The sequence below is a fragment of the Neomonachus schauinslandi genome, chromosome 5 (genome assembly GCF_002201575.2).
Source record: "Neomonachus schauinslandi chromosome 5, ASM220157v2, whole genome shotgun sequence".
NCBI classification, from domain to species: Eukaryota; Metazoa; Chordata; class Mammalia; order Carnivora; family Phocidae; genus Neomonachus; species Neomonachus schauinslandi.
The window spans coordinates 46303607-46327591 of NC_058407.1; the positions used below are offsets into that span (position 1 = coordinate 46303607).

The 23985-nt window shown below is 41.5% G+C and overlaps 1 protein-coding gene across 1 annotated transcript in view; it reads right to left on the bottom strand.

Moving 5' to 3' along the window:
* The window catches only part of KCNMB4 (potassium calcium-activated channel subfamily M regulatory beta subunit 4), a 59518-nt gene that overhangs the window by 9477 nt on the left and 26056 nt on the right, over positions 1 to 23985 (bottom strand). The window contains exon 2 of the mRNA XM_021678593.1: positions 22249 to 22376. Coding sequence (XP_021534268.1) covers positions 22249 to 22376 — 128 coding nt within the window. The remainder of the gene's footprint in view (positions 1 to 22248; positions 22377 to 23985) is intronic.

Genomic DNA, 23985 nt, shown 5'->3' on the forward strand with positions numbered 1-23985 from the left:
AGACCTGCAGTTTCTAGAGAGAAAAATTTGCATTTGGCTTTGGCTTTGACAGCAAATTGGCAGGTGTGTTATTTTGGAGCAATTAAGGGTTGAATTAATTATAAATATGAAGTCCACCCTGAGGGTAAGTCCTAAGTAGCCTTGCAAGTGTCAGGCAGTGATTCAGAACATGACCTTGAGTTAGACAAACCTGGGTTTAAATGTGGGATTTACAACTTGCTAACTGCATGATTTTAGGAAAAATACTTCATCCAAAAAGAAAAAAAAAAAAAGAATAATACTTAATCCCTTCAGCTCTTAATTTTTTCATCTATAAAGTGGTGATAATAATATCTACCTGACAGGGCGTCCCTGAGGAGTCAATGAGATAATGTATGTGGAGGGTTTAGGCAGACGACTGCTTAATAGTGAGTATTTAATAATTCAGTAAGGGGTGGTAATAATGATTATCATTACAAATTTGGGGCTCACAACTCAGAAGATGATTTTAAAATGTTGGCAGTGACGTATCATTTGTAAATAGCTTCTACCATCTAAGACTGTCTGGCTGAAGTCACAAGAAATCCCTTTGATCAAATCATAATTTCTTTTGGTACAGATGTCTTCATTTCCCCTCAATTGCCTGTACCCTCTGTAGTCAGCCTTCCAGTCCTATAAGGGTAGGCTTAAAGGTGGCAACGTTATGAAACAGAATAGGTTTAATAAGCAAATGATTCCTTTCAATTCTAATACGTGCATCAAGAAAAAAATTCAGTAATAATCAATCTTTTGATTAGCAATACAAATAGAAGTTACCCCCTAAATCCATCCCCCAAGCCATCATTTAACAACATTAAATTACTCTGGTGGTTAGGGTTGGCAAATGTTTTCTGGCTGGTTAAGATGTTTGTCTTTAACAGGTGCAGCCCAGACAAGGAATTGTCTCAATCCAGGTATCGTAAAGCAGAGGCTCCGGGAAACCACTGTGGCCCTGAGCTCCCAGAGGAACAACTTCCTTTAGTTTTAGTTACACTGTGCGGTAATTATGTTTTATAAATGTCTTTTTCCCAACCTGACTCTAAGAACCCTGAGGTCAGGAATGTATTAGGGATAATCCCTGCCTGAGAGGATATCTCCTGAGTTCTCAGAAAGAGGGGTTATTTTCAAAACCTGCAAACCAAGAAAATGCTTATGACTTTTTGTCTTAAAAGAAAAAAAAAAGGGACTGCCTGGGTGGCTCAGTCGGTTAAGCAACTGCCTTCGGCTCAGGTCATGATCCCAGGGTCCTGGGATCGAGTCCCGCATTGGGCTCCTTGCTCAGCAGGGAGCCTGCTTCTATCACCCCATGCTTGTGCACCTGCTTGCTCCCTCCATCCCTCTCTCCACCCCCTCACAAATAAAAAAATTAAAAAAAAAAAAAAGCAAACCAATGAATCCATCTTATTCTGAAGGAGCTTGGTAGAAAAAGGTTTTATTAATTATAAATCCTCTGTTTTTCTCCCATTGGAAAAAAAAAATGGGAAGAAAATTTTTAAGCTATATAGATATTCTTTGAGATTAGATCTAAGAAACAGCATTAAATTTATATTAAATCCCTTTCCTCCTCTACCAGCCTCCGCAGCCTGCGTCAGTGACAGAGAATGCTGGAGAGCATGACTTTTGGTTGGCTGATTTCATCAGAGAAGTGAAGGATTTTGTAAACTAGATGACAGTTTTGGTCCAGCAATTCCTATGAGCTTTTCTTAAGAAAAGTTATTACTGTTCTTCAGGGTGGTCTGGTCTGCGGTGTCTCTGAGTTACCAGGTAGGTTATATTTTTCACATAGGGCTACAAGTTTTTTCCGGCCAAACTGCATCTTTTCATAGGAATTTAGCTATTTGTTTTTATTTTTGCCTATGGGTCTTGTGGAGTTTTTTTTGACTCCCCGCTCAGTGGGAGCAATTATCTTTCCGTGACTGTACTCTCCTTCTTTTTGGATGATTATTTACTAGTATCTATTAAAATTTTAGATGTGTATGACTTTTGACTCAGCAATTATACTTTGCTCTACTCGAAAATTTCACCTCTACCTCTTGTTTTCATTTTTCAGTTATCCTGCCAATAGATGTGGATGGACTACTATGGGAGCTGTTGTGAATATGTTTACTTGAACATGATCTTCACATGATAAATAACAGAAATCTGTGGTCCCCATGTCTTTGAGTATAAGCCCATATTGTGGTCCGACATTTTACGTGAAGGTTCTCTTTATAATAGGAGTTTTCCAAGAAACCTTCACCAGCTAAACAACTGCCATTATCTCAAGGAGAGAGAGAAGAGCCACCTAAAGAACAGAGCAAGGCTGGACTGGGAGTTCTTCAAGGAGATGAGGTTTTAAAGGGCATATAAAAGAGACGGGAGGGAGGGTGCAGAGCCAAGGATGAAGAAACAACAGTGACATGAACCCACAAGCACACAGCCAGGAAGGCAAAATCAGAACAAGGAGGCTGGGGAGAAATGCTGCAGACAACGGAAAGGGTGATGAAAGCTGTGTTTAAAGAAAGAATCAGAACAAAAACACAGGCTCCACTCTGAGGACAAATGACACGAGTTTTAACAGAGAGAACCTAGAACTAATCAAATCTCATTATTCTCCTCTACTCCATGGAGCAAAAATACTACTATATATGATTATGTATTTAAAATATTATTAATTAATTTTATTTTAATAATACATTTATTATTTAATAATTAAATTTAGTATTATTAAAATAAATTCTGACCCAAACCAGGACAGCTGAAACCCAGGACAGCAAGGAGACAGTAAGAGGTGACACTTCTGGGGCTCCTGGTGGCTCAGTCCGTTAAGCGTCAGACTCCTGATTTCGGCTCAGGTCAGGATATTGGGATCCTGAGATGGAGCCCCACGTTGGACTCTGTCCTCAGGAGGGAGTCTGCTTGAGATTCTCTTTCTCCCTCCCCCTTTGCCCCTCCTCCCACTCACTCATGTGTGCTCTCTCTTTCTCTCTAAAAATTAATAAGTAAATCTTTTAAAAAAAGAGAGAGAGAGATGACACTTCTAAGAAAGTTCCTCTGCTGGCTACAGGGAAGCTCCAGGCAAGAGTGTTCCTACTTCAGGAGTGATTTTCCACCTTTCCTTTTCTCAGGAAAGAATATAGGTCTATGAAATTTTCATCACATCATCATTGCTTTCTCAATACAATGAGGTCCCCAGACAGAGACTCACACGTCCAACAGGGAGCTGTGGGTCCCCAGAGAGAACACTGGCTTTGGATTTTCATAAGACAGGCAGTGGGAGTTCTGACTCTCCACTGACTTTGGGCCAGTGACTTATCTCACCAAGCCTCAACTTCCTCATTTGTAAAATGTGAAATAAAACCCTTATTAGAGGTGGCGCCTGGGTGGCTCAGGCGTTAAGCGTCTGCCTTCAGTTTAGGCCACGAACCCAGCATCCTGGGATCGAGCCCCGCATCGGGCTCCCTGCTCAGTGGGAGGCGTGCCCTCCCTCTCCCACTCCCCCTGCTTGTGTTCCCTCTCTCGCTGTGTCTCTCTCTGTCAAATAAATAAATAAAATCTTTTAAAAAAACCCAAAAAACAAAAGTGGTTTTTTGGGGACCTACGACTTGCAACTGGCATCTGAAGTAGGGGACAGTTTTGTGGGACTGAGCCCCTGACCTGTGGGATCTGGCACTATCTACCAGTGGATAGCGTCAGAATTGAATTACATTATAGGACACCCAGCTGGTATTGTGGAGAATCGCTTAGTGTAGGGGAAAAAAACCCCACACAATCGGTGATGAGAAACGTCAGAAGTGAAAGTGTTCTATATGAGGGATAAAGATGCACAGCAGGAGACTGAACTGAGTTTTTTCATTACAGCCTCAAATCAAGTCCATACCCAAGTTTCCTAACTTTGGAAACTGAAACGAATTTGTCAACCCACAGAGCGTAACAACACAGAGCCAGAATTTTTGGAAAATTTGTGGCATTTTCAAAGCTTAGAGTTGAAGGAAAGCTCACATTCACTGTAAAAGTCAGTTACCTTAGACCTATCTATAAATTACTACCTGTATGTTTTCACTGCTGCTGTAACAAATTTAGTGGCTTAAATCAATGTAAATTTCTTCTCTTACCGTGCTGGAGGTCGGAAGTCTGAAATCTGATTCACTGGGCTAAAATGAAGGTGTTGGCACGGCTGTTCCTTCTGGATGCTCTAGGGGAGAATCTGTTTCCTTGCCTTTTCCAGCTTCCAGAAGTTTCCCACATTCTTTGGTTCATGATCCCTTCTCGGCATCACTCGCACCTCTTGCTTCCATAGCCACATCCACTACTACTCCTGTGACCTCCTACCTCCCTCTTACAGAGACCCTGTGATTACAGTTAGGGTGTAACTTTCCATATAAGATCCTTTACTTAATCCCATCTGCTAAGTCCCTTTTACCATATATGGTAACGTAAGGTAACAAGGTAAGGTGACACAAATCCATGGGGATTAGGATGCAGATACCTCTGGGAGCTAGTACTTAGACAACCACACTACCATAAACTGCTATCCTATATTATAAATAGTTCTTTACTAACACAGGTTTTCTACCCCTTGCCCTAATTAGTCATTGAGAATTAAAGCATCAACAGAAGTATCCAAAACAAAGCATAAGATGATAAAACTCCTGTCTATTATCCCAACCTGAGTTATAAAAAATACCAAGAGGTACAAACTTGCAGTAAGAAAATAAATAAGTCACTGGGATACAAAGCATAGCACAAGAAATATAGTCAATAATACTGTAATAGCAACAAATAGTAACCGTACTTACTGTGGTGAGCATTTCATACTATATATAATTGTTGAATCACTATGTTAGACACTGAAACTAATATTATATGACAACTACACTTCAATTAAAAATAAAAATAAATGCTAAAAAAATATTTACGTTTTTCATTCTTTGCCCATTTGCCCTTTTATTATGACAAAGGCACTTACATACAAAACACACCTGCCCAAAGATATTAATAACACTTCTCTTTTCTTCTTCATCCACACCATTTTCCTTCCATTGTGCCTTTGCCTACTTAGAGCTCCACTATTTCCCTCACCACCTGCTGTTCCTAACCACATCATCAATGGAACTTTGAAAATTTTAATACAATACTTCACTGAAATCCTCAGTAAGGAATTGACACCTTATTTTCTAAAGATTTTTATTTATTTGAGAGAGAGAATGAGAGAGAGAGAGAGAGCACACGACGGGGGGGGGGGCGGTCAGAGGGAGAAGCAGACTCCCTGCTGAGCAGGGAGCCCGCTACAGGACTCGATCCCGAGACCATGACCTGAGCCGAAGGCAGTCGCTTAACCAACTGAGCCACCCAGGGGCCCCAACACCCTACTTTTTATTGGATTTCCTTGTTGTCTTAGCAGCATATCTTTGCTATTTCCTTTTCAATTTTATTTCTTAGCCAGTATCCAAAGATTCTTGATTCTTCTTTACTCAGATCTTTCCGGAAACAATAAGTTACTAGTAATTCTCTGTATTAATTTTAACCACAATCCTAGGCTACATCATAAGTTTGACCTTCCTAAATTTTCTCTCCATTGACCATCCTTCAGAGCTTTTTTTAAATTCTGAATTTAAAAACTGAGGTAGAATTTCCACATGTGGAAATAGAGGTAGTGAGTGTATAGTTTGATCATATCTTCATGTCATTTTAATACCATTGATTTCTGATCCTTGTACTTCTATTTTACAAAAACAGTTTTACAATTTCTATTCAATCCATTTTACTATTTAAAAACTCACACTGTGCCATACAATTATTTTTCTCATATTTGAAGATCAATAATGTATTATTAAACCAGATTTTATCAAGAAGTGGGGAAGTATAAGGGTGGGCCATTGTGTTCCCAAAGGAAGTTTTTCAGAGCCCATTTTCCATCTCAAAAATACCTATTCCTGGAGAAACATCCTCAGAAAATGGAAATGTTGATTTATGATGTTAATGCTCAAAACACCCTTCTGTTTTTCAATTCCTTATTCAGAGGAACTATTTCTTATATATCAATGATACACATTGTAACTCAGCATGTATGAGAATACGGTGATACAGAAGGGACTTCCTAAACAAACTAGGGCTGGAAGAGCCTAGAAACAACAGCACTAATTAAACCAGGACATCCCAATATTCCCCTCACTGATCAAAACAAAACAACAGGGCCTCTTATTCACTTTGTGAAGCCAATCCCAAAGTAGAGCGAGAAGCTCTCGTTATAGAAAAGGCTATACACACCAAAAGGATAATCAGTGAGCAAAGTAATTATGTGCTTTTTTTTCTCAAAATCCTCAAAAACAAGGTAGAGGCTCCCCTTTGAAATGAAATTAGATGATACCTAAGGGCTTAAAAAGTTGATCCAGTGTCTTGTATGTCCGTCTAATACCATGATCCGGAGATCCTAGTGCTCAAACCTACTCCAGTGTTTTGGAAAAAGGAAGTCATGGGTTGCATTTAGCATAGTCACTACCCATAGAAAAAGACTTCTGAAAGATCACTTTAACAACCACATTTTCTATCATTTCCCTAAGCTAAATCATGTTCTCAGCCCTTGCTCCATGCACAGAGGACACTGAAAACTAGCAGAGGATATAATCACAGATCACACACTTGCAACGTAGGTGTGAGAAACCGTTTCCAGGGAGAAATGACAAACATACTGATGACCCAAAATATGCATATGAGTAGGGATTCCATTGGGTGTTTATAAGGTTGGCAAGAGCTTCAGAGTTTGGTTCTCAAGGAAATAAGGCGGGTAAGGAATCCCCCCAAATGTCAACATGTCTTCTTACCATCTGAACAATACCGGCACATTGTGTGCAGTTGAAATGTGGCATTTAAAAGGAGGTTGAGAAACATTTTCCCCATGATTTTTGACATAAAATCAAGATGGTGGGGCATTCCTTAACTAGTAAAATATCAGTAAGGACAGAGCAATGAGGGCTCATTCACCTACCCATGACTCAAATGCAAATACCTTCACAAAGAAGAGTGGTCTCAGTGGGTCTGCCTAATCCATAAAGCCTGGATATTTTTTTCCAATGGTTCTAACACCTAGAAGAGCATCACACTGTCCTAAGCTCAAAGTGAGAGCTCAGTAAATGTTAGTGTAATAAGAAGGGAATGGAAATCCAATGCCATGGAGTTTCAGTTAAGCAAATGTGGGGGCGGGGCAGCTGGTAGGAAGCAAGATCTTAGACTTCATAGGAATTCTCTCAAAGGCCCGCATGGATTTGTTTGAGGTCATAAATACCATAAATGTATTTGCATAAACAGTCTTGTGTATCTGCTTGTATTTTTACAGACTGTGCCAACTATTTTCAGAAAATTTCTGAGAAAGTGATCATGTTTACTATTCTTTTTGTCATTACAAAATTTCTTTTCTTCCTGCTTATTTTAAAATCTATCTCTAGCCCATCCAACCAACCCCCGTGCACATAACTACTGTCACTGGTGGGTCTTTCTCCTTCAACTCACCTGCCCCACTCCCACTCAGATGCTTTACCATGCTTGAGAAGACTTCCCTCACTGCCCCTGCCCCACACAGCACTGTCCCAGACCCAGCACACTAGGAAAGAAGCCAGTGCCGAGTGAAGCTATCTATGCCAAATAGCCCAAGTGGGTGAAAAGACATTCTATTCTCCCCAAACCTCTGAAAAAGATCCTGTATCCCATTCCACAACTTACTCCTAGGAATCATTAATGTCTGATTCAGTGAAGTCCCATTCCCTGTAATTAGATCCTCAATGAAGAAAAATTCGCCAGTCACCACAATTGATTTTCTTTTATATACCTCTCCCATCAGCATGACTTCATTATTTTGGCAGCTCTAAAGAGAGGATCTGAAAAATGTATCCTGGGTGAACTGCTTATCTTCTTTGTTATTGTAAAAGTTCAAAGGAAACAGGGCTATCTCCTATTACAATATTGTCATTCTAGAAGCTTCCCAATTGTTAAGAACTCATTTTATTAACATTATGCACCAAATTGTTGGTTTTTTTAATTAGATAATTAGCAGAGTAGATATACTTTGTTGCTGCATGTACGAAGATAGAAATAAGTTAGCATTTCTATTGAGGCTAGCAATGAATCCTTCATCCTAACCGCTAAAATATATAGTAAAGAGTACATGAATAATAGCTTTATATTCATTTTTGTTATAATCTGTTAAGCAGTTATTTCTCTTGGAAAAGTGCACTGAACATACACTGAAATACTTCTATACAGTAAAATGAGCTAAATTAATTGCAAAGCTCTTTTCCTAATGGATAAATTGCTATTTGGAAAACAGAAGTTGTATAGAGAAATATGCATAGCAAAGGGATGACTTATGGTACAACAGAATTAAAAAATCCTATCAGTCAACCTTAAAGTTTTTCTTAGGCGTGTCAGTAACCCGACTTTACCCTGGTAACATGTGATGTTCAAAACTCAAGAAAATACATGTAAATAGCCCTCAGATCGTTGGGACTAAACATGATAAACAGTCTGAAAATCACTAAAAATTACAGGCATGGGCATCCCTGGGGAAATCTGTTTTCTTTTCCTCTGTATGAGACTGGTATTAATGTCCAAGATGAGGGCCACTCCTTCAGCCGGGGTCCAGAAGTGATAACGCATGGCGCAAAGCTGCTTATAACCCAAGAGAGACAGGTACTGTAAACAGGAAATAAATTCTCATTGTTAGGAGCTACCCAGGTTTCAGGTTGTTAGCACAGCACAATTTAGCCTAAGCTGACCAAAACACCCAGATAAAGGCTGGGGACCCTACAATTCGGCTAAGTAAACAGCCATGGTGGTCGAAATTAGTCCTCTCTTAATTTCAAGCACAAAGACAGTTTGCAGATGCACACTTGAGCATCTTCAAAGACTTTCTTGGTACTTAATTCTCTTCCAATCAGCCATTCCACAGCACTTGCAGAACATTGACAATGGGGCAGACCCCAGGGCTGTACTCGTGTGTTGGCTCTCCCTGGCCAGCAGGAGGCCCGAGGGCAGGAGCGTCGTGTCTATTCCCACTACCCAGTGCAACTCCAGCTGCGCAGCCCAGGGGCTCGGTAAATGTTTGTTGTTTGTTTATTGTGGAAATACAGTTCAAAAAGGAACGAACATTTGTACAAAGTGCTGAGGTAATAAAAGAGGAAGACTGAAGTGTGCCTGGGGAAGTAAAAAAGAAATATCTTTTGTGGGCGCCTGGGTGGCTCAGTTGGTTAGGCGACTGCCTTCGGCTCAGGTCATGATCCTGGAGTCCCTGGATCGAGTCCCGCATCGGGCTCCCTGCTCTGCAGGGGGTCTGCTTCTCCCTCCGACCCTCCCCCCTCTCATGTGTTCTCTCTCATTCTCTCTCTCTCAAATAAATAAATAAAATCTTTAAAAAAAAAAAAAAAGAAATATCTTTTGAGCAGACATGAAAGGAGAACAGGAGTTTAGAATCTAAGTTTCTTGGGAGAAGACAGAGCACACACAAAACACAAGTCCTTTGGTCTGGCATTTCATATTATTTTGCCACCAATGGAACATTTAAAGAATGTTATAGTAGCAGTCTCTGATCAGATTTCACTGAGTGCCTTATGTTACCCTATCCCAATACAGGCTGGAATCCTGGCCGTATCAGTGGCAGGACAGCCCAGTGTTTCCGAACATGGACTCCGGAAGCCGAGGGCATAGGTTTGAATCTTGCTTCTGCCACTTGGCGGCTGTGTGACTCGGGCAAGCTGTTTAACCTCTCTGTGTTTCATTCCCTCATGCATAAAGTGATGAGTGTGACAATAACACCTTGTTGGGCTGTTCCACAGACTCAATGAGATTCAACGTATGGAGCACTTAAACAGTTTCTGGAACGGAATAAGCCTATATGAAGGTGCTGGTCATTCCCGAGTAAGGCCAGGGGAAGACCACCAGCTAAACAGTCAGGTGTCTGTCTGCGACCCAGTCCTTTCTGGCATTCTTATCCATAACTCGAATAAGGGGATCGAAGTCATTTTGATTTACAATTTGGATTAACATTTTATGATGAAAGAAGTAACAAATATGATGTGTGCTAGAATCAAGATTCAAAATAATTGGAAGAGAGTGGAAGAATCAGAAAAAGCAATGATATGTGTTTAAATAGGGATACATTTTAAATCCTTGCATTTAAATCCAGAACGCCATCCTCCCAGTTTAGAAGTGGGAGGGGGGGGCTGTTTGGAGAGTAGTATGTATAAAGCAGATTTGGGAGGACTCAGTTTGATTAGCTATAAATAAGCTCTGTAGGACTTAACAGTGCGTTGCGGCTGCCCAAATAGTGCTTTGTCAGGCCCCATTAACTGAGCTGTAGTCTCTAGATTGAACGACGGTGGTGGAAATGTTCTGGCTTCCCCGATTCAGGCCGGCTCCAAGCACAGAAGAACATCACAAACATTGACAACAGTGTGGATCGTAGGACCCCTATGGACTGAGGGTCAGGGTCTCGGGTTCAGATCCTTAGCCTGCTCCTCCCTGGCCTGTGACCTTAAAGACCATTTCCTCTGCTATAAAACTCAATACGCTCTACCTTCCGACTCACACCACGGCGCTAACCAAGATGAAATTGCTTTTAAAGTGGTAAAATGTATATAATATGAAAGTGGACATCTTAAGTATACAATTTAGTAGCGTTAATTACATTTGTGATGTTGTGCCACCATCACCATTATCTGTTTCCAAAACTTTTTCACCACCCCAAAAGGACACTCTGGAGCTGTTAGGCAGTAACTCCCATTTCCCTCCTTCCTCAGTCCCTGCCGACCTCTAATCCACTTTCTGTCACTATGGAGGGGCCTATGCTAGATATTTCCCAAATGAGTCACTGACAACTAAAAATGTTTGGAAACAGAATGGGCTTCTTCAGGGAGAGGTGATGTGTCCATGGTCACCGGAGTTGTTCAAATAGAGAATGGAAAATACTTTGGAAAAAAAAAAAATGTGGCAGGGATTCGCTTGTGGAGTGAATGACTAGATGTCTCCCGGGTCCGGACACCCTCTCCCTGTGCTACAGGCTAGATCTGGCCCTACCTTATCTGAGACGAAACTGAGGCAAAAGCTCCCCGGTAAGTAGCCCAAGGTCACACACCCGGTCACGGTGTGAGCTATGGTTAGAACTGAAGTCTCCTGACGCACAGCCCTGCCCCGCGTTCCGCCCTCTGACGATGCTGCACTCTGTGACCTACTTGTCCTACGGTTCTTGTACTTTTCCCACAAATTCCCCCAGAGCTTTGTTTGACGGCTGCATCCACGACCTTAAATGAAAAGCGATTTAGTAACACCCAATTCTTAGCTTTATTGCCACAGGATACAAGCTGTTAGGAGATTAATCTGCAAGTGTAAAAACACTTTGAATAACCATCAGAAGACAAGCCCTCAGGTTAATATCGTAAGTAAGTAACATACAGCCTACAGCGGTTTGGACGTCAGACTTCGGAAAAACACTGCAGTGAATTCCACGCGTAGTCCTGGGCATACTTGGAGAAGCCATGGCAGTCACCACTTTTTTTTTAAAAGTACAGATTGTGAGACTAGAGAGAGCTTTCAGTTCTGATGTAATCTCCCTTAATATGTAACCAGACACAAATGTATATGGAAAAGATTCAATTTGGTTAAGATTCCAGATTCACTGTTTTATTCTTTAAGACTCAAGATACATCATTGGATTCAATGCCTAAAGAGAAAGCCAATATGTTCTTTTAAAATTTCACTACAGAACAAGTCTCTTCTTTAACGACACATTATAAGAAATATTTTTCAGAGTAAATAGCAACCAAAAGTAAAAAGCTTTATTAAAAATTGCATTTTTATCAAAGATCAAGGCTAGTATTTAGTTAATTCATTCAAAACTCAATAAAATTTCCCTATGGAATTTGTTCAGAATATCAGTTCCTATCTTTATATACACACTTTTTTTCCCCATCTGTATCCCAAGAGGTCTGCCAGCAAAGACAAGGCTTTTTCTTTAGTAATTTGTCCCATAAAAAAACAAAGGAAAACTTAGAAGGCAATGAAACAATTAAATTCACCATATACATATATTAAAAGAAATCTGGTTTTAGGGCTTCATAAGACAACAACAAATGCAAAGACATTGTGAAATTCATCTACAATTGACCAACTGTTCTTTACCATATTGGTTATAAATGTATGCAGAGGTATGTATGTAAGCATGTAAGTGGTGTTTGTCCCACATAACGAGACATCCAGAGGTCGGCAGGCCAGACAAGGGGCAGCCACTCAATGATGGTGCTGGGAGGCTGGCTCTTTCTATCTTTTTGCTCTACTCTTTTCAATATATAGATGGCCTTCCTCATGCATGTCACCTCAAAGCTGCCCCAGTGCTTCTGCATTCCTGGCCTCAAGCCACATCTCTCCACTTTTCTGCCAGAACAAGGGGGTGGAAACAGGAAGCAGAGGTACTTACATCAGGAAAGCAGAAGCTTCCCTAGAACCACCCCCAGCAGATGTTGCATCCGATACACTCACCCAGGACAGAGAGCTAAAATCATCCAATTCCATCCTCTTCTTAACCTGCCCCATCATGCATCACGTGCATCTATAAGTTGGTGGGTTCCACTTCCTTAAAGCCTCATGTCCATCCCTTCCCTTTGTTCCTCCACTAAGTCTGCCTCTGCCCAAGCTCTTTTCAGCCCTTGCCCAGGCTGGTGCAAAAGTCTATCCTCCACACAGCCACCAGACTGGTCTTTCTAGAACACGAACGTGACGTGACTGTCACTCCTCCACCGCACATAAAGTCTAAAACACTTAGCAAAGCATAAGAGCACAGTACTGTTATCTGATTCAACCTCTTCAGGTTCATCTACACTTTTCCCCTAAAGGCACTTTCCAAGCATATGAAGCTCCTTACATTTCTTCCAGTTGCCCATGATACTACAAATCATAATGCTTTTGAACATGCTATTGTTTTCCCTGAAATCCCTTTCCCTGGCCTTCATTTGTCTGGAAAAGTCTTACTCACTCTAAAATTCAACCCAAACTTTCCCTATATATCTATATCTACATCTATATCTATACCTATATTCTATATCTATCGCTATCATTATAGAACTTACTATACTGCATTCCAGTTATTTATTTACATAAATGTATTTCATACTAGTCAAAGAGTCCCTTGAACATAGAGACAAAGTCTTAGTGTCTTACTATCTTTGACCACCGCTGCCTGGTACATAGCAGGTGATTAACAAGAGCCTATGGAATAAATGAAAGAATAAGCGACCGAAATGGTGGCGATTTTATGGTTGAAATCAAGGACACAGAAAAGGGGAAGACCATGAGAGAAGAGTGATGAGCACTTTGTAGCAGGCAGACCTTTGTGGCCCCTAAAATGAAAAGACAAAGTAAATATTCACATAAGCGAATTTTCCAAATAACTGAAGTTTAACCTTTTAAGTTGAATAAAAACTAACAAAAATGCTAAAATATTATTGGTAAAAATATTTCCAAAAATGTGTTACACATTCCCTTACCTTTTAAGGAGAGCGCACTGAAGCAAATTTAACCTTTTTGGATGACTCAGTGTCATCATTATGAAACTCAATTATTGTTGAGGTAGGAAGACTGTCTGCTCCCCCATTAAATAGCTCCAGACTGTTAACCACTTAGTTCTTTGCTGATTTTCTTTCTCTTTTCACCATTTGGGTTTTATCTAGCATCTTAAGCTGTTGTGATTGTGTGTACAAGCCTTTAGAATCAGAGAATCACAAAACTGTAAAATGCAAGAGCTTGAGGGAATCTTAGAGATCATTTAATCTATTAGTCTACCAAATTTTATAGATAAGAAAACTAAGCCCCAAGTGAGTGAGCGGTCCTTTTCTAATCCGTTGCTTTTAATCTTCTATTTTAATGGCTTTCAAACTGTGTTTAAAGGGCACTCTACTCAATTTCAGGTCAGGCCATAATGTTCATCTTCCTCTAAAATGCTATGGGTAAATTAAATTTAAAAAGATCTACTATAGGACAAACATACTTTGAATGAACTTAAAAATTAGGCTGTATCTGTGCAGTATCAGAAGTACAAGATAATCATTTTATTTAACAATAGAATCTCTTCTTTTTAGTTATTTTGGGCTTGTGTTCTATTTTGCTTTACTCATTTATAAAACCCTTACTCCTTATTCATTTGACACCTCACTCAGCCTCGTCACTGAGTAACCAGACTATTCACTGAATAGTTGTTTCTACCCTATGTGTTAGAAATTCGCAGGGCAAGGGAAGAGAAACACATACATTTACTAAGCACTCACGGTTGTGCAGCTATGATCCTTACCAAAAAAAACCCCTTAAGATGGATAATGTTATCCTCACTTTATAGATGAGGAAACCAAGATCAAAAAGTTGCACAATCTACCCAAGGTCACAGAGTTAATAACTGGTAGAGGAGAAATGTAAACACAGGTGCCTGATGCTAGCTACTTCATTGCTGCTCTTAATGGAATTCATAATCTATAAAGAAAGAAGCGTACATATTCAACTAACTCTATGATAGGGTGACAAAAACAACCACAGCAGCATGGAAGCACAGAAAGAGGAAGTAAGTAATTGTACCAGAAAAGGTAAGAGAAGGTTACACACTGACATTTGAGGAAAACCTTATTTATAGCAGTAAAATAATGAAGCAAACATTTTTATAGGAAATACAATGGGTTAAGCCCATGGCATCTCCTTGATAACCTCACAGTAACTTTATTATTTCCCCCTTCTACAAAGGAAATTGAGGCACAGATAGGTTAAAGGAACACAGCCAAGGCCACACACACTAGAAAGTGGCTAGTTCCAGGGCGCCTTCCATAACCACTGTGCTATGCTAATTCCTAGAGGTGGAAAAAGATGAAGGTGTCCCCAGGTGAGGGAAGAGGAAAGGGACCAGGGCATAGGCATCAATATGCAAGGGAAACAAAGAGGACTCTGAGGTAACTGGAACAGCTCAACACAAGTGGAAACCTTTAAGTCAGATCATGTCACCACTTCCCTAAAAACCCAGCCCTGGCTGCTCACTGCATTTAAGAGAAACCTGCATATACCCTATCTACTTTCTCTCTAGTGTCAACGCTCGCCATGCTCCCCCGCACTCATAGCCTCCCTGCCATGATGGCCTTTCAGGTCCTAAAACTCACCAATCTCGCTCTTGCCTCAGCACCTTTACACATGGTGGTGTCTCCTTCTGAAATATTGTTCCCCTCACTTTTTCCTAGCTAACGCTTGGACACCCTCTGGTCTCCACCCAGTCGTGATTTACTCACACAGGCCTTTGAAACTCCGCACCTTGTTACAATATCTCGTAGCAGCACCCTCACTTTTCCTTCACAGCATTTACCCCACGTTATAATTATCTATCTGACGGTGTGGCCACAGACTCTAAGCTCCATGAAGGCATGGGGCATGGCTGGCTTTTTCTCCCCCCCGCCCCCAATTGCTCTGTTTTTGTTTCCGCATGACTAGCACATAATTAAATAGCCGAAGTTGGAGCTGGAACTGGAAGGCATGGTCTTTATCCTATGGACAATTAGAAGGCAGAAAAATCTAATCGAGAATTGTGACAAGATTGAATAAAGATTTAAATAAAACAAAACACAACCGTACAGTGCGGGCAAGGATGAAAGTCCAAGGCTGAAAGACTGACTAGTCGACGATCATTTCAATAATGAGAAACAGTGAGGGCCTGGACCAAGGGAATGAATTTAAGACTGCAGGTGGCATGGCTGGACTTGTTGGTTGGACAGGTGTGTGTGTGTGTGTGTGTGTGTGTGTGTGTGTGTACCCACTATGTCCACTCTGTGAGCTACTCTCCACTTAGGAGGACAAAATATTAAAAAGTAGACCTGCATGAAAAAAACAAACAAGCAAACCACTATGCTCCCCATAAAAGGAAAAGTTCAAAACATAAAGACCCATCGCTCTTCCCAGCCCTTTGATCCGGAGGGAATTGAGGAATGAGTAACCATTCCCCAAGGACATGCTCTCCTCAAGGCGAAGCCAGCCAGGCAAAGATGAAGTAGGAGAATTATATGACAAGCCTGGGACTGCAAAGAAGTTTTCAGTCAATGGAATGAGGATCTCAAAGCGTACTCAGTAAAAGGGCGTAAGGTGAGTTTCACGGAGAAAGGATAAGCCAGGGAAAGGCTAAGAGAAAACAAAATGGTATAAGCAGGGTAAATGTGACTTACCTATATATACTAAAAAAAAAATGTAAGAGGGAAAACCACACATTGGAAGGAGATTGTGAACCCCAACACTGAGGGAAGCAAAGAGCTGAAAGATTATCTGGGAAGATCACAAATGGAAGTAGCCGGCATCAGCCACCAAGCACGGCTTCCTCCCGTGGGTGGCAAGAAGGGTGAGCGCTGGGGCCTGGCCTCCCAGGGCGGGCACGGCTATTGGTAGCTGCTCTGGCCGCTGCAGATTCTACTCTTCAGTAAAGCTCTCTTACATAAGACTTAAAGAGTGAAAGCTGATATTCCAATAATCTCTGTCTTAGATTTTTAAAATACTGTAACATCCTTTCTTGAAAATGGAAACTTCCTGGTAACTATTCTCCCCAATTTCCCACAGCTGAGTGAAATCTAAAGGTTACTTTAAATATAAAGTTCATCTTATCGAGAGCATCTGGGTGTCTCTACAGTAAGTCTATTTTTATTACATGTTTAGCAGTAGTAAGACATGTACTGAGAGCTGCCATTTTCACACCTCCAGTGCTTGTTTCCTCTTACATATGTCGTGGTACAAGAGCCAGACTCCAAACTTCTGATTTCCCAGAGTCGTTTAAAATCATGTTTTGAGTGCTTCTGGGTGGTGACAGACTGCCCCCACTTCTGTCTACACCCCCGACAGCCTGGGAAGGGGACCGGGAGACAATGGTAGGGAATGGGTATCATTCGAAGGAGGTACGAAGGGCTGACACTTCCTGTTGCTCAAGTGAACACAAGTAGCATGGAATGCAGGGCTAGGTCTTTCAGAGTTCTCACCACTCTGGAGGAACAGTCCTTCTTGCTGGGGACTTGAGGAGATTCGGAATTCATGCCCACAGGAGGCAGCTGTGTTTGGGGGAGGCAGCCTTCAGAGATACCTGAGCGGGGAGTGAGGGGAAGTTTGTTAAGATGACCACTAGCTGGTCAGGACAGCCCGTGGGAGGGGGGAGCCCCTGCTTGCTTCCAGCTGCAGGTGTCAGCTCAGAGACCAGCTCCTAGCCCAGGGCAGGAAGCGTAAAGGATCACTCGATTTGTTCGGTAGTGGGTTCAGAATCAAACTGTCTTGACCTCTGGTGCCCCTTCCCTGTTCCCGGGCTCCCACCTCACAGAAAGAAGACCACTACTCCTTTTGTTTCATTTGGTCTCATTTTCCTCAGGGTGTGTTCATTTCACTCCGCCTCATTTACTGTCTGCGCTCAACAAGAGAGCTTCTCTCCTCCTCAGCAGTTTTAGTCTGTAGCGGGCTCACTTCTCTGAACCCATTCCTGCTTTCCTTGAACTACCTCCTCCCCAAACTCTTTTTCCAGATATGGCAAACTTCTTGCAAGGGTAGTCTGCACTTATTAGTGCCTTCACATTCTCCCCTCAGGCTAATATAAAATGGCTTCTAACCCCGTTGCTCTAAGATGGTACCTACACCGTTTTCACAAAAACCGCCAACAGACCTCTGATTGCCAAAACCAATGACTTCTCAATAGTCCCTTTTTGATTGCCCTTTTCTCCTTAAAACCTCCCCTTCCAAGACACTATGCTCTTTTGACTTGCCTCTCACCACCTGGCCACTTCCTCCACCTTCCTTCTCCCTGTACCTTTGGTATAGATGATCCCAAAACTCTGTCAACATTTCTCCTCTCTATGGATCCCTGGTATGCATTCCCTCTTTGATTCCTCTATCGCTCCCAGACCTGTCTAACACTGGCCCGGACCGCCTGCTCCTGAACTAAAAGTCTGCATTTCTAGGCGAGCTGGGTGGCTCAGTTGGTTGAGCGCCTGACTCGATTTTGGCTCAGGTCCGGATCTCAGGGTCATGAGATCGAGCCCCACATCAGGCTCCGCGCTCAGTGGGGAGTCTGCTTGGGATTCTCTTTCTCCCTGCCCCTCACCACCCAGAATAAATAAAAATCTTTAATAAAAATAAAACTCTGCATTTCTAACTCTTTCAAGCATCTTCTGGATTTCTTGTGAGTCCCTCGAATTCAGCACAGTCAGAGCTGGCCTGTCCTTTCTCTCACTCATGCAAATGTGACACCTTCCTCTTCCTCAGCACTTACATTGTCATTAAGTTCTGTTGATTGTAACTCTCACACATCTTCCTGACCTACCCCTCTGTTGGCTGCTTCTACTTCTGCTCTCATCTGGGCCCTCCAAAATCTTCATGAGGACCAGCAGGCAGTTAATAGAAGGAGCTTCAGAAGTCAGACTAACTAGATTCCAGTTTTTCTCACTGAATAGCTGTGGACATTGGGTGAGTTATTTAACTCCTTAAGACTCAGTTTCTTCATATGTTACATGCAGCTGGCACTTAGAACTACTATAAGAAATTTGGTGAGCTAAACACAATGTTATTCACAATGGTTGGCACATGGTAGCCACGCAAAGAGGTTATTTTTTTCACTCAGTACTCTCCTTACTTTCTCCCCATCACTGATCTAGAGCACTCTGCCCTTAACTCTCCATTGTTCTCCTCCAATACACATTCAACACTCGAAACGGTTACTTTCTTTCTTTTTTTTTTTTTTAGATTATTTATTTGGGAGGGGTTAGAGGGAGAGGGAGAGAGAGGACCCCAAGGAGGCTCCATGCCCAGCGTGGAGCCCAACGTGGGGCTGATCCCACCACCCTGATCATGACTGAAGCTGAAATCAAGAGTCAGAAGTTCAACTGACTGAGCCACCCAGGGGCCCTAAGCTGGTTACTTTCTAAATCAGAGATCCACTCAAATCCGTCTTTGGTTAAAAACAAAACAAAACTTGTCACAAATTGTCATTGCCCATATGGCAGACAATCTCCTTAGTACGGCATTTATGACCCTTTAGAAATCTAACCTCAAACTACCTCTCCACCTTACAAATTCACCACTCCTTATCAAATAACCTGAATGTATCTTACATTGTCAAGCCTTTGTTTCTTTATTGCAGCCATCCTGTCTTCAAGGTCTTCTCCCCTTTCATTTCTAGCTGATGAAGTCATATTTCTATTTGCATAAGCACCTGTTCCTCCCAATAAATTCTAATTCCTTGGAAGCAAAGAACCTTCCTTATTAATCTGGCACATTGCATTCATTTCATTCATTCACCAAGCTTTTATTGGCTGAGAAGCAGGCATTGTGCTAAGTCCCAGGGACATAAAGCCAAAGAAAATAGGTCCTACACCATTAACCCCTATATAGTCTCATGAGGAAGATGGGTCCACAAATTATTCCAGTAGAGTGATAAGTGAGAGGATAAAGCAGTGGTTCTCAATCTGGTGGCATATTAGAACTCCCTAAAATCAATTCTTAAAAATGCTAATGCCTAGGTTCAACCACCAGAGATTCTAATTTAATAGGTCTGTGGTGCATTTTTTTTTAAGCTCCTACGGCATAGTTATGTGAAGTGAGGGTTGCAGACCTCTGGGATAGAGCTGCATAAACAGAACAGGGAAGACACACCTTGAAGCTGGCACTTCTGACTGTTCCACAACATCTTAGCCCCTTTCTTCTTCCTTCCTTTCTACTCAGGTGTGCACCCTTTCTCCATCCAACTTAGGAGATATTGCCCTATCCCCAACTCAGTGGTATACTTGTGACTGGTTTAGGTGTAGGCAAAAGAACTCATTCTAAACAAGGATACCTAAGGGGAGGTCAGTTATGGGAAGTTGAGAAAAGGTTTCCTAATTCCAAGAAAAACATACCAAGAAAGATAATTTTATTTTTTGTAAAGATTTTATTTATTTATTTGAGAGAGAGAGAGAGAAAACATGAGTGGGGGAGGGGCAGAGGGAGAGAGAGAGAGAGAGAGGCATCCCCACTGAGCAGGAAGCCTGACATAGGGCTGGATCCCAGGACGCTGAGATCATGACCTGAGCTGAAGGTAGACATTTAACCAACAGAGCCACCCAGGCACCCTGAGAGATAGTTTTCTTTTTGCCTTTGGACACTGCAATGCCTGGCTGTGACATCTGGAACTGCAGCAACTATATTGTAACCATGAGGGGATCTGAGGCAGAACTGACATCCAGAAAGGGCCTGGCTTCTTGATGACCCTGTTAGGTTACTGCATCAAACAACCCTAATGTTGGTCTACCTGTGCATTTCTTAATGTATGCAATAATAAATTTCCTAATTCCTTATGATACTTTGAGTCAGTTTTCTGTTTACATGCAACAGATGGCATCCTAACTAATATACAACTAAACCAAACTTGGAGATCAAGGAAAACAGCCCAGCAAAGGTGGTATCTATGAAGAGTCTTCATCAGGGCAGTCAAGAAGCAGGAGAAGCAAATAAAGAGGCATGGATATAAAAGTATAAGATATTATGGAACTGCACATAGTTCAGAGTGGCTATTGCAAAGAGTATGGGCATAAAGATGAAGCTGGAAAGATGGGAGTTTGGAGCAAGAACTTGAGGAGGCTTGTATGCTGTGGCAGGTTAAATACGGCCACAAAACCGCTGCAGCTTCTTCTATTAAGAAGCAAAGTTGAGGGGCACCTGGGTGGCTCAGTCGGTTAAGCGTCTGCTTTTGGCTCAGGTCATGATCCCAGGGTCCTGGGATCGAGCCCCATGTCGGGCTCCCTGCTCCACAGAGAGCCTGCTTCTCCCTCTCCCGCTGCCTGCCGCTCTGCCTACTGTGCTCTCTCTTTATCTTTCTGTCAAATAAATAAATAAAATCTAAAAAAAAAAAAAAAGAAGCAAAGTTAATTTTCACACCCCATGAATATGGCTGGCTTCATGACTTGCTTTGACCAATGGAATGTACCAAAAGTGATGTTATGTTAATTCCAGAACCAAGGCCCGGCTCTCTTGAGATGCTGCCCTGAGGCTACCATATTGTAAAGAAGGCGATCTAGCGTAATGAAGGATGAGAGGCCAGTGGAAAAGAACTGAGGCACTTTGGCCACACTGGCACCAAGTGCTGAGCATGAGAGGCCATCTTGCCCCACACAGCTATTCCAGCCATCATCTGACTGCACGTAAATCTCAGAGCCAACCCACAGAATTATAAGAAATAATAAATCATTATTGTTGTAAGCCACTAGACTTGGGGTGGTTTGTTATGCAACAATAGCCACCTGATGGTTAAGCCATGCCAAGATGTGCTGACTTTACTCTGAAAACCATGAGGAGTAACCTGATTAAATTCATGTTTAGAAAGCACCTTGGTGGCAGCATGAACAATGGGCTTGGCCTGGGGGCAGGTTGGAGGTAGAAGGACTGGTTGGAAGAACTGTTGTATTAAGAGAGCTGAGAAATCATGTGGATCTGACTTAACACAGTGGCAGAAGGAAGGCAGAGAAGAGTCATTACGGAGGTAAAATCAGCATGATGGCAAATATAAGCTACAGTGCGTAAAGGAGAAACGTGAATTAGGAATTACAGTTGTCTGGACTAGGTAAATGAGTGGATGGTAGTGCCTTCACTAAGAGGGACTAGGGGAGGAAGAGAAGGTTCACTGGAACTAGAATATCTAAGTGGAGAAGACGGCAAGGAGTTGTGAATACTCAATAAATGCTTAATGAAGAAATTAGTATGATGAACCTGGGTAAGTACTGTAGTGTTCTCGTCCAGTGAGCTGTGGTTATATGGCATAACCTGAGTTCTCTCTAAGTCAGGGAAGTTTAAATGATGTGAACTCATTTCCTTGATATTTCGTCGGAATAGAAAGGAAAAGGAAAGATAAGTTTTGATGCAGTCCAAAATGCTCACAAATCCACATATTGTTCAGTTTATGTGCATCGATCTGTAATTCTCAGGGAGCACTACTAGTATCTGATGTTCCTATCTGAAAGCACTTTCTTAATCTATCCAGAAGGTAGTGCCATGATATAGGTTCTCTTTTTGTCCTCCATATTCTTCACTTGCCTCCCAACCTGTAAAGTCGCTTCCCTAACTCCATGCAAAGAAAGAGTTGAGACTATCCCCATGTCAGATACTTTGTCAAGTGAGCACAATCTATGATTTATTTTGTAACAAGCTACAAAGGCTACAAACAACTTTAATATGCACATGTAAATACTGGCTTACCTTTGAAATTGATTAAAATAGCAAGTAAATGGCTGGGAACCGATCTCCTCTTTCCAGTACTGTTGCCAATTCATGACGCTTTCCAAGTTCTTCTGATTTTCTCTTTTACAGGGAGGAATATAGGAGCACTAGCAAAACGGAACACAGAAAATAAACTTATTATTCTACAGAATATTGAAATATGGTCCTTTTTAAATAGAGAGATGGTATTATGCACATAGTAAATCTAATTCTGACCTACCTAATCTTTAATAGAACCACACTGAAATCATTGAATTACATTTCAAATTTCCAGTTTGGAACAATTACAGAAAATATCCCAATTAAATGCAGCAAAAAATAATCTTTAGTCATTACAGTATGAGGATAGATTATAAATAATTAGTTACAATCTAATAGCAAATTAAAAGCATGATATACTCTCTTTATTGTGGGCCTGAAAATCAGTAGAGGGAAGCAAAAAAGAAAGTTAATTTTTATCCCCAGTTGCTAACTATAGACCTTGATATTTTCCTCTTCCACCTCTAACTACCAAGCACACAGCTCTCTTCAGATACTGCTCTCAACCGCTGAAACTCAAGTTTTCTTTTCTTACATTCTCTTGGACAATAAAATCAGCAGAAAACTTCCTCACAAGTACATAGTCAATGCATTTTGCTAACTGATGTCTTTTCCTGGCTCTGTCACTAACAAAGTATTTCTCTCTGAAGGGACCTAATTACTCTAAGCAATACAGAATCAGCAGATTTGGAAAATTATTCTTAACTCTAGATGTTAAAATTAACCCTTAGCATTTGAATCCATTTTCTCTGATTCAGTTTTTCTTTTTTTTAAAGTAGTCTCCTCAGCCAGCATAGGGCTCGAACTCATGACCCTGAGATCAACAGTCAGATGCTCCACTAACTGAGCCAGCCAGGCTCCCCTTTGATTCAGTTTTTTATAATGATGATGATCACAATAAAGATGGTGCCAATTTACTGTTACTGAATGTTTACAATACGCCCGGCACTGCAATAAATGTTTAACAGGCTTTAATGTGTTTCTTACAACAACCCTAAAATGATCTCCATTTTACAGATGAGGAAACAGATTTCTGTCAGCTCTACAACTGGATGCTGGTGATTTTATCACATTCGACTCCCAGATGTTCTAGGAAAATTTCCGATGTTAAAGAGTAGGGGAAACAAACAAACAAACCATTAGCTTCATAGTATAATTTTTAAAAAGATTTTATTCATTTATTTGACAGAGAGAGAGCACAAACAGAGGGAGTGGCAGGCAGAGGGAGAGGGAGAAGCAGGCTCCCCGCTAAGAAGGGAGCCCAATGTGGGGCTCGATCCCAGGACCCTGGCACCAACTGAGCCACCCCAGGGGCCCCTTCGTAGCATAATTTGATTTGCATTATTTTAGAGCATATAGTTTGTCAACACCTTCCCACTATTTTCTGGTAAAATACAAACTTTTTAGTATGATGCACAGTCCTCTTCAGGATCTGCCCTCCCCTGCCTGGGACTCCGCCATTTAGAAGCACATAGTCCCAGGACATGTGGGTGGCTCAGTCGGTTAAGCGTCTGCCTTGGGCTCAGGTCATGATCCCAGGGTCCGCACTTTGAGTCCTGCGTTGGGCTCCCTGGTCATCAGGGAGTCTGCTTGTCCCTCTGCCATTCCCCCTGCTTGTGCTCGCTCTCTGATAAATAAATAAATAAATAAATAAATAAATAAATAAATAAATAAATA